An 11,550-nucleotide genomic window follows, 5' to 3' on the forward strand; every position below is an offset into this window, starting at 1 on the left:
TGTTTTTTAAGATGGCGTTTCACTCTTGTTGCACAGGCTGGAGTGCAGTGGTGTGATCTCAGCTCACTGCAAGTTCCCTTTCCCGGGTTCACGCCATTCTCCGGCCTCAACCTCCTGAGAAGCTGGGACTACAGGCGCCAGCCGCTACGCTCCGCTAATTTTTTGTATTTTTAGTAGAGACGGAGTTTCGCCATGTTGGCCAGGTTAGTCTCAAACTCCTGACCTCAGGTGATCTGCCTGCCTCGGCCTCCCAAAATGCTGGGATTACAGGCGTGAGCCACCGCGCCCAGCCATGAACACGTTTCTGATAGGCACATGCCTAGGAGTGGAATTGCTAGATTATAGAGTGTGCGTATGTTTGGCTTTAATAAAAACTGTCGGTAGTTTTCCACTCCCCCCAGCAGTATGACTTGCCACGCAGCACTTCCTCACTAACATTTGGTGTTTTCCGTCTTTTTCCGTTGTAGTCATTCTGGTGAGTGTGTGAATACTGGCACATTGTGGTTTAAATGTGTATTTCTGTGATGACGAATAAAACCAAGTTGCTTTGTATATTTACCATGTGGGTTTCCTTCTCGTGAAGTGTTTACGTCTCAGCCATTGTCTTTCTTTTTCTTTTTCTTTTCTTTCTTTCTTTTTTTTTGCGGGGGGTGGGGTGCAGCGATGGGATCATAGCTCACTGAAGCCTCCACCTCCTGGCCTCAAGCCATCCTCCTGCCTCAGCCTGCAAAGTGCTGGGATTACAGGAGTGAGCCACCCCGCCCAGCCCCAGGTAATTAAAAAAAGTTTTTGGCTGGCTGTGGTGGTTCACACCTGTAATCCCAGCACTTTGGGAGACCAAGGGAGACCTGAGCTCAGGAGTTCAAGACCAGCCTGGCCAACATGGTGAAACCCCATCTCTACCAATAATACAAAAATTAGTCGGGCATGGTGGTGTGTGCCTGTAGTCCCAGCTACTCAGGTGGCTGAGACAGGAGAATCGCATGAACCTGGGAGGTGGAGATTGCAGTGAGCCAAGATTGCACCACCGCATTCCAGCCTGGGTGACAGAGGGAGACTCTGTCTCAAAAAAAAAGAAAAAAAAAGAGTGTGAACTAATTTGAAAATAGGGCCTTTGCAGAAGTAATTAGTGAAGAGGAGGACATACTGGGTTAGAGTGGGCTGTAAATCCAATATGTCTTTGTAAGAAGGCCATGTAGGGTGGCAGCGCACCACTGTAATCCCAGCACTTTGGGAGGTGGAAGGATGGCTTCAGCCACTGCACTCCAGCCTGGGTGACAGAACGAGACTCAATCTCAAAGAAAAAAAATTTTAAAAAGGAAAGTTCAGCCTAAAGAAGAGAACATCTGGGGCAAACGTGATCATGGCTTCAGTGGATACTGTCGGGCAACTCCCCATATCCCTTCAGTGGTCGCTTTTGTAAACCCAAGGCCACTTCCTGGGGACTCTTCCTGAGAATCTTGTTCCTGGTCACAGAGAACCCTCAGTTTGCTCATAAGACAAGCCAGGAGTGTGGGGTACAGCCTTCAACCAGTGACAGCAGGGAACTGGGGGCTACCTGAGCCCCCCCGCTAAGCCAGCTCTGAGGTCTGCCCTGCACAGGCTCCCAGAACTCCTTGGCTGCTCACGCCATGACCTGCTTGATAACTCCCCCTGCGTTGCTGCCTCTTCTTTCCTGCCTCAGTTTCCCCCTCCTCTCCTGGGGCTCCCATGGAATCACCTCCCAAATAAATGACTTGCACCAGAATCCTTGTCTTAGGGCCTGCTAGAGAAACTGAAATAAAAAGAACAGTCTTCAAATCTGCCTAAGCCTCGATTTCCTTTTATCTTCCAGAAGAAAAAAAAAAGACAAGTTAAGCATTTTTGTAAAAAACAGGGTCAACAGGTAGAAGAAATGGGAATATAGATTTCAGTCAAAGAGAATTTTTTTTTTCCTTTTGAAATGGAGTCTCACTCTGTTGTCCAGGCTGGAGTGCAGTGGCACGATCTCGGCTCACTGCAAACTCTGCCTCCGGTTTCAAGCGATACTCCTGCCTCAGCCTCCCAAGTAGCTGGGATTACAGACATGCAACACCACGCTAGGTTAATTTTTGTATTTTTGGTAGAGACAGGGTTTCATCATGTGGGCCAGACTCATCTTGAACTCCTGACCTCAAGGGATCCACCCACCTCAGCCTACCAAAGTGCTGGCATTACAGGGGTAAGTCACCGCACTTGACCAATAATTTTTTTGTTTTTGAAGAGACAGAGTCTTGCTTGGTCAGCCAGGCTGGTGTGCAGTGGCATGATCATAGTTTACTGCAGCCTTGAACTCCTGGACTCAAGTGATCCTCCTGCCTCAGCCTCCTAAGTAGACAGGCCTACAGGTACACATGCCACCATACTCAGTTAATTTTTATTTAATTTAAAAAAATAGTCTGGGTGAGGTGGCTCACGCCTGCAATTTCAGCACTTTGGGAGGTCGAGGTGGGCAGATCACCTGAGGTCAGGAATTCAAGACCAGCCTGGGCAACGTGGTGAAACCCTGTCTCTACTAAACACAAAAATTAGCCAGGCACAATCCTAGCTACTCGGAGGCTGAGGCAGAAGAATCATTCGAACCCAGGAGGTAGAGGCTGCAGTAAGCTAAGACCACGCCACTGTACTCCAGCCTGGATGACAGAGCAAAACTCTGTCTCAAAAAAACAAACGGCTGGGCGCAGTGGCTCATGCCTGTTATCCCAGCACTTTGGGAGGCTGAAGTGGATGGATAACTTGAGGTCAGGAGTTTGAGACCAGACTGACCAACATGGTGAAACCCCATCTCTACTAAAAATACAAAATTAGCTGGGCATGGTGGTATGTGCCTGTAATCCCAGCTACCTGGGAGGCTGAGTCACAAGAATCACTTGAACCCGGGATGCAGAAGTTGTGGTGAGCCGAGATTGTACCATAGCACTCCAGCATGCGCAACAGGAGCAAAGCTGCATCTCAATTAAACAAAAACAAAAACATAAACAAACCACCCTCTCATGATCATCCAGACTGTTCTGCCTGGTTTGAGTGACAGGCAACTCACCATCTGTCCTCTTCCCACCTACGACAGCTCTGACTATCACAAAGTTCTGTTAAGTTCTTTTAAAAATTTGGCTGAAGCCAGGTGTGGTGGCTCACCCCTATAACCCCAGGGCTTTGGGAGGCTGGAGTGAGCAGATTGCTTTGAGACCAGGAGTTTGAGAGCAGCCTGGCAACCTTTGAGCTCTACAATTTTTTTTTTTTTTTGAGACGGAGTTTCACCCTGGGCGACAGAGTGAGATGCAGTTTCAAAAACAAAACAAACAAATAAATAAAAGCAATAACAAAGTGACAGCAGGATGGTGGATCTGTCTTGCTTACAGGCTCTCTTGAGGGTTAGAAACAGTGTCTGGCATGCAATAGACACTTGTCACTGGTAAATGCTCATTACTTGGCAGGGAGACTTTCAGCTCTGAGTCCAGCCTGCAAACACCCCATATTACTTTTTGGACAGAAATACAGGCACTGTGACACTAGGCTGGAGGTAAGGTATGTGGGGAGGGCTGGCCTGGGGAAATAAAGTTATTTTCAGCTCATTGCAACCTCTGCCTCTTGCATTCAAGTGATTCTCCTGCCTCAGCCTCCCTAGTAGCTGGGATTACAGGTGCCCATCACCATGCCCGACTAATTTTTTTTTTTTTATTTCTAGTAGGGATGAGATTTCACCATATTGGCCAGGCTCTCCCTCTCTGGATATATGTTTGTTTGCTGTTGTTGTTGGTTGTTTGTTTTTTCGTTTGTTGTGTATTGTTTTAAGCATCAGGTGATTGTGATCATCAGGTTTGGGATTTGTTAGAAGAGATCTCTCAAATGCCCCCAGCCAGCCCTGGCCCTGCCGGTGTGGATATCCACTGTCGAGGTTGGGCTACTCTGTGCTCACATCTTGAGACCATCCAGAGCTCCACACGGAAATAAGCAAATAAAACTTTGCCCAAGAGCCAAAAACCTCTCTGCAATAACCAATTGTGCTATAAAGTAACTTAGTTCAGTTCACTGGAATATTACTTAATTTCCTCTGCTTTTTCTTTTTAAACAAGGAAGTATTGACTCAGCCAACAGCACTGGGAACCGCACCCCCTGGGGCCTGCCTGCCTGCGCTCGTCTCCCAAATTCTCTTCCTTTTTTGTCCCTGTTGATGGAATTCAATAAAGGGATCTCTACCATCTGTCACTTGGTTTTTTTGTTGCTTGGTTGGTTGGTGTTTTGTTTTTTTGCTTTTTTGGCAGAGTCTCACTCTGTTGCCCAGGATGGAGTGCAGTGGTGCCATCTCAGCTCACTGCAACCTCTACCTCCCAGGTTCAAGTGATTCTCCTGCCTCAGCCTCCGGGGTAGCTGGGATTGCAGGTGCCTGCCACCACACCCGGCCAATTTTTGTGTTTTTAGTAGAGACAGGGTTTCTCCATGTTGGCCAGGCTGATCTTAAACTCCTGACCTCAAGTGATCCGCCCGCCTTGGCCTCCCAAAGTGCTGTGATCACAGGCGTGAGCCACGACGCCCGGCCCCAGATTATCTTTGCTGTCTCATTTCCTTCCCATGAGTATTAGGTTGCTTTTTCTTCGATGGGTCAAAAGTGCTGCTTTTGTTCCCAACCACAAAATTCTCTGGAATTGTTTTCAGAGCCATCTCAGCCTCATAAAAGGGGATCAGGCAGGAGGAGTTTGGGAGAAACCTGTGAAGGGCCTGATTTGCAGCATCATGATGGGTCTCTCCGTGGCGTCTGCTGTGATTCTGGCGTCCCTCTTGAGTCTCCACCTTGGAACTGCCATACGTACGTAGCTGGCCCATTCCCTTCCTGGGGTTCCTTCTCGGACCGCCTGGGAGTGGACGGAAAGGAGCATCTCCAAAGCCCTTCCTCTCCCTGATTTTTAGGTGGGACTGACATAGCCAAGACGTGCTGCTTCCAACACAGCCACAAGTCCCTTCCCTGGACCCGGGTGCAAAGCTATGAATTCACCAGTAACAGCTGCTCCCAGCAGGCTGTAATGTGAGTATTTCTCGGATGTGCTTTCAGGGACCCTGTCAGCCATGGAACAGGATGGGTGCTGGGCAGACCCCCAGGATGAGCCTTGGGATGGGAACCTGGAAACCCCCCCTCTGCACACTAACAAGTGTGACTCTGAGCTTCAGGTAGAACCTGACTCTTTTTTTTTTTTCTTTTTGAGACTGAGTTTCGTTCTTGTTGCCCAGGCTGGAGTGCAATGGCATGATCTCGGCTCACTGCAACCTCCGCCTCCCAGGTTCAAGCAATTCTCCTGCCTCAGCCTCCCAAGTAGCTGGGATTACAGGCACCTGCCACCATACCCAGCTAATTTTTGTGTTATCAGTAGGGACAGAATTTCACCATGTTGGCCAGGCTGGTGTTGAACTCCTGAACTCAGGTGATTTGCCCGCCTCAGCCTCCCAAAATGCTGGGATTACAGGTGTGAGCCACTGGTCCCAGCCAACCCCCACTTTTAATAAACTCACAGTGAGATAAGGGGTTCAAGAATCATCAGCTGTGATGAATAACCTTGAAAATGTGGTTAACAATTAAATAACATGTTGAGTGTAGGGTTCCTTTCTGGGGTGATGAAAATATCCTAAAGTTGATTGTGGTGATGGTTGCATAATCTATGACTATAATAAAAAACCAATGAATTATAATTATACCCTTTAAATGGGTGGAGCTGTACAGGGTGGGGAGGTTTAGACAATTGCTTGAGCCCAGGGGTTCAAGGCTGCAGTGAGCTATGATCGTACCACTGCACTCCAGCCTGGGTAACACAGACAGACTTCATCACTAACAAAAGAAAAAAAGAAAAAGAAAAACAAGAGTGAATTACAGTTATCCCCCAGTACCCACAAGGGATTGGTGCCAGGATTCCGGCATACAATTTCCCCTGCATTTATGCAGGTTTTGCATCACGGAGTACTGTATTTTCCATCCTCCTTTGGTTGGAAAAAGGCTGCCTATACGTAGCCCCACAGAGGTCAAACCCATATTGTTCAAGAGTCAACTGTATGTGCCGTGTGAACTGTGTCCCAACAAAGCTGTTATGTTACAATGAAAGAACCGGCCGGGCGAGGTGGCGCAGTCTTGTAAGCCCAGCTACTCCAGAGGCTGAGGCAGGAGAATCGCTTGAACCCGGGAGGCGGAGTTTGCAGTGAGTCGAGACCGCGTCACTGCATTCCAGCCTGGGTGACAAGAGAGAAACTGTTTCAAAAAAAAAATAGGCCAGGCGTGGTGGCTCAAGCCTGTAATCCCAGCACTTTGGTAGGCAGAGGCAGGGGCATCACCTGAGGTCGGGAGTTCCAGACCAGCCTGACCAACATGGAGAAACCCTGTCTCTACTAAAAATAAAAGATTAGCAAGGCATGGTGGCACATGCCTGTAATCCCAGCTACTCGGGAGGCTGGGGCAGGAGAATCGCTTGAATCTGGGAGGCGGAGGTTGCGGTGAGCCAAGATCTCACCATTGCACTCTAGCCTGGGCAACAAGAGTGAAACTCCGTCTCAAAAAAAATAAAACAAAATAAAGGCAGGTGTGATGGCTCACGCTTGTTATCCCAGCACTTCGGGAGGCCGATGTGGGCGGATTGCCTGAGGTCAGGAGTTTGAGACCACCCTGGCCAACATGGCAAAAACCCAACTCTACTAAAAATACAAAAATTAGCTGGGCGTGCTGATGCGTGCCTATAATCCCAGCTACTTGGGCGTCTGAGGCAGGAGCATTGCTTGAACCTGGGAAGTGGAGGTTGTGATGAGCTGAGATCACGTCATTGCACTCCAACCTGGGCAACGGAGTGAGAGTTTGTCTCAAAAAAAAATTAAGTATCCTGGTGCAGGTTACAAGCTACAGGCTAGAACTGGTGGAAAATGGTAAATGGCACCTGGAAGACGTGGGTCTAGAGGCACAGTTTCCAGTGGAAATCAAGGTAGCAAAGAGGAGGGAGGCAAGGCCCAGGAGAAGAGAGGACAGGGACAGACAGCAACAGGTTCGTGGCAAGGCCAGAAGACTAGTGAGGGAACTGCCCCTCCTTCCCTTTCTATCCCATCCCAGGAGGCAAAGAGTCTCAATACTGACTTATCCATGTCTCTCTTTCACAGATTCACCACCAAAAGAGGCAAGAAAGTCTGTGCCAATCCAAAGAAAAAATGGGTGCAAAGATACATTTTTTTATTGAAAACTCAGAAACAATTGTGACTCAGCTGAATTTTCATCCGAGGACGCCTGGATCCAGCTCTTAACTCTACAGCCTGCAGGATCTTTTCCGAAGGCTCCATGGGCCTGCTGGGGAGGAGAGGGTGTTTTCTCCCAGAAATATTTTAATAAAGGTTGTTCATAGAGTTGACTTGTTCATAACATTCTTTGTCCATGAAACCCGAGTTTTCTTCAAGGAAAGAAGACTGATTCAATATGCATGGCTGGCTGCCTGGGAGATCCTCAACCCCCGAACGGACCCTGATACTGAATTCTGCCGTGGGTTTTTGTTTGTTTGTGCAAAAAAAAGCAAGGGTAATTTTAATACACTTTGGGAAAATGCTTGGTGAATGTTTTAACGTTATTTAGAGAAATAAGTTTAGTTTATTTGGAAAAGTAAATAAACTTATTTCTGTGCAACACCTCACAGCCTGTTAGTACCGTGTAAATTGCAATAGCTCCGAGTTGGGCAGCGTTTTTCTTAAGAAAGCAAGACACTAATTAGTAAATGTGAATATTATCTACCTACCAAACTGAGGGTGCTTATGTCTATATAGCTTAAATAAGCTTTTTACAAAAATAATCAACTGGGTGCAGTGGCTCATGGCTATAATCCCAGCACTTTGGGAGGCTGAGGCAGGAGGATCACTTGAGCCCAGGAGTTTGAGATCAGCCTGGGCAACATAGTGAGACCCACCACTACAAAACATTTAAAAATTACTAGACATGGTGGCATGTGCCTGTAGTCCCACCTATTTGGGAGGTTGAGGTGGTAGGATTGCTGGAGCCTGGGAGGTCAAGGATGCAGTGAGCCATGATCGCACCACTGCACTCCAGTCTGGGCAACAGAGCAAGACCCTGTCTCAAATAATAATAATAATAATAATAATAATAAAGACCAACCTGGGCAACACAGTGAAACCCTGTCTCTACAAAAACACAAAAAATTAGCCGGGTGTGGTGGCACATGCCCGTGGTCCCAGCTACTCAGGAGGCTGAGGCAAGAGGATTACTTGAGGCCAGGAGTTGGAGGTTGCAGTGGGCCAAGATCACAGTACTGCACTCCAGCCTGGGTGACAGAGCGAGCCCCTGTCTCAAAAATATTTTTTTTAATAAAAAATAAAAAGTCCAGGCACGGTGGCTCACACCTGTAATCCCAACACTTTGGGAGGCCAAGGCAGGCGGATCACGAGATCAAGAGATCGAGACCATCCTGGCTAACATGGTGAAATCCCGTCTCTACTAAAAATACAAAAAATAGCAGGGCGTGGTGGCGGGTGCCTGTAGTCCCAGCTACTTGGGAGGCTGAGGCAGAAGAATGGCGTGAACCCAGGAGATTATAGTGAGCCGAGACCATGCCACTGCACCCCTGCCTGAGCGACAGAGTGAGACTCTGTCTCAAAATAAATAAATAAATAAAAATAAAATAATAAAATAAAATGATAATTATTATTTTTGCAATTTCTTGCAACTTTTTGTGAATCTATAATTATTGCTTATAGTTATTAACTATTAATATCTGTAATTACTACAGATTTATAAGAAGTTGCAAAAATAGTATGGGGAGGTCAGGTGTACCTTTTTTATTATTGAGACAGAGTCTTGCTCTGTCACCCAGACTGGAGTGCAGTGACATAATTACAGCTCACTATAGCCTCTACCTCCCTGAGTTAGGTGACCCTCCCACTTCAGCCTCCCAAGTAGGTAGGACTACAGGCATGGTCCACCACACCCAGCTAACTTTTGTATTTTTGGCAGAGACAGGGTTTCACCATGTTGCCCAGGCTGGTCTCAAATTCTTGGGCTCAAATAATCTGCCCACCTCAGCCTCCCAAAGTGCTGGGGTTACAGGTGTGAGCCACCGTGCCCAGCCCCCAAATCTACCTTTTATTTAGTTTACCCTAGTGGCTACATCTTACATAATTATAACGCAATATCAAACCCAGGAAATTGACGTTGGTATAAAGTGTGTGCATAGTTCTGAATTACTGTCTTTTTAACACGTGTACAGATTCACATCATAGCAACTGAGATCCCGATCTATTCCAACGTCACAGAGATCTCCCTCCAGTTATCCCTTGACAGTCACACCTCCCCTCCACCACCAACTTTAGCTCCTGGCAACCACCATCCTACTCTTTGGTACTATGAATTTGACTTTTTAGATGCTACCTAGGGAGTAAGTGAGATCATGCAGTATTTGTCTTTCTGTCCCTGGCTTATTTCACTTTGCATAATGTCCTCCAGGTTTATCTATGTTGTTGCAAATGGCAGGATTTCCTTCTTTTTTAAGGTTGAATAATATTTCATTGTCTGTGTGTGTGTGGATCACATCTTCTTTATCCATTCATCCACTGATGGACACTTAGGTGCCTTCCATGTATGGGCTGTTGTGAATAATGCTTCAATACACGTGGAAGTACAGATACCTCATTGACATGCTGATTTTTTCTTTTTTTCTTTCTTTTTTTTTTTTTTTTTTGAGACAAGAGTCTCTGTCACCCAGGCTAGAGTGCAGTGGCGCGATCACAATCTCAGTTCACTGAAACCTCTGCCTCCCAGGACCTCTGCCTCCCGGGTTCACGCCATTTTCCTGCCTCGGCCTCCCGAGTAGTTGGGACTACAGGCATGTGCCACCGTGCCTGGATAATTTTTTTCCTTTTTTTTTTTTTTGAGATGGAATCTCGCTCATTTGCCTGGGCCAGAGTGCAGTGGCACGATCTCAGCTCACTGCAAGCTCCCCATCCCAGGTTCACGCCATTCTCCTGTCTCAGCCTCCTAAGTAACTGGGACTACAGGCATCCTCCACCACACCTGGCTAATTTTTTGTATTTTTAGTAGAGACGGGATTTCACCGTATCAGCCAGGATGGTCTTAATCTCCTGACCTCGTGATCCGCCCACCTTGGCCTCCCAAAGTGCTGGGATTACAAGCGTGAGCCACCGAGCCCCGCCTGATAATTTTTGTATTTTTAGTAGAGATGGGGTTTCACCATGTTGCCCAGGCTGGTCTTGAACTCCTGGCCTCAGGTGATCTGCCAACCTCGACCTCCCAAAGTGCTGGGATTACAGACATGAGCCACCGTGCCTGGTGACATGTTTATTTCAATTACCTTGGATAGGTACCCAGAAGTGAGGTTGCTGGGCTGTAATGGCAATCCTATTGCCTGTTTGAACTTTCTAAAGAAACTCCCTGCTGTTTTCCATAATGACTGAACCAATTTACATTCCCAACAACAGAGTCAAGGCTTCCCTGGTCTCCACATCTCATCAACACTTATCACTTACCCTTTTTAAATGTTTTGTTCTAATTGAGACATGGTCTCGCTCTATCGCCCAGGCTGGAGGGCAGTGGCAGGATCATAGCTCACTGCAGCCTTGACCTCCTGGGCTCAGGAGGTTCTCCCACCTCAGCTTCCTGAGTAGCTGGGACTACAGGTGTGTGTCACCACATCTGGCTAGTTTCTGTATTTTGTTTTGTTTTTTTTTTTTTTTTGGTAGAGACGAGGTTTTGCCATGTTGCCCAGGCTTCACTTATCTTTTTGATAATAGCCATTCTAATGGTGTGAAGTGCTGTATCTCACCGTGGTTTTGATTTGCATTTCCCTAATGATTAGTGATGTGGAATATATACATATATATTTTAATGTACTTGGTAGTCATCTGTATGTCTTTGAGAAATGTCTATTAAGGCTTCTTTGCCCACTGGTTTTTTGTTTTTTTTGCTTTGTTTTGTTTTGCTTTGCTTTTTGCTTGTTTGTTTCATCTTGCTTTGTTTTGGTTTTTTTGAAGACAGAGTCTTGCTCTGTTGCCCAGGCTGGAGTGCAGTGGCTCAATCTCAGCTCACTGCAACCTCTGCCTCCTGGGCTCAAGCTATTCCCCTGCCTCAGCCTCCTGAGTAGCTGGGATTACGGGTACATGCTAATTTTTGTATTTTTAGTAGAGACAGGGTTTCACCACGCTGGTCAGGCTGGTCTCACATTCCTGACCTCAGGTGATCCGCCCACCTCGGCCTCCCAAACCAAAGTGCTGAGATTACAGGCATGAGCCACTGCCACTGGCCTCGTTTTTTTTGTTTGTTTTGTTTGTTTTTTTTTTTTTAGATGTAGTCTCGCTCTCTTGCCCAGGCTGGAGTGCAGTGGCGCCATCTCAGCTCACTGCAGCCTCTGCTTCCCAGGTTCAAGCAATTCTTATTTACATTTACATTGTAAAAATACAAAATCAATGAGAGCTATTCGCCATTAGTACTTGGTATTTAGGAAGCACTTATTGCTCAAAGTCCAATCTTCTGAATTTTTTATCTCAGGTCTTGGATGA

General features: G+C 46.8%; 1 protein-coding gene across 1 annotated transcript; it reads left to right on the forward strand.

Moving 5' to 3' along the window:
* Positions 1–4,623: 4,623 nt before the first annotated feature.
* CCL26 (C-C motif chemokine ligand 26) lies at positions 4,624–7,385 on the forward strand. Its single transcript, XM_033193548.1, has 3 exons — positions 4,624–4,822; positions 4,924–5,038; positions 7,141–7,385. Exons 1-3 carry the CDS (start codon positions 4,750–4,752, stop codon positions 7,235–7,237), a joined length of 285 nt encoding a protein of 94 aa, XP_033049439.1. The 5' UTR covers positions 4,624–4,749; the 3' UTR covers positions 7,238–7,385.
* Positions 7,386–11,550: the final 4,165 nt, after the last annotated feature.

This window comes from Trachypithecus francoisi, unplaced genomic scaffold (assembly GCF_009764315.1).
Source record: "Trachypithecus francoisi isolate TF-2019V2 unplaced genomic scaffold, Tfra_2.0 Lachesis_group4, whole genome shotgun sequence".
Lineage (NCBI taxonomy): Eukaryota > Metazoa > Chordata > Mammalia > Primates > Cercopithecidae > Trachypithecus > Trachypithecus francoisi.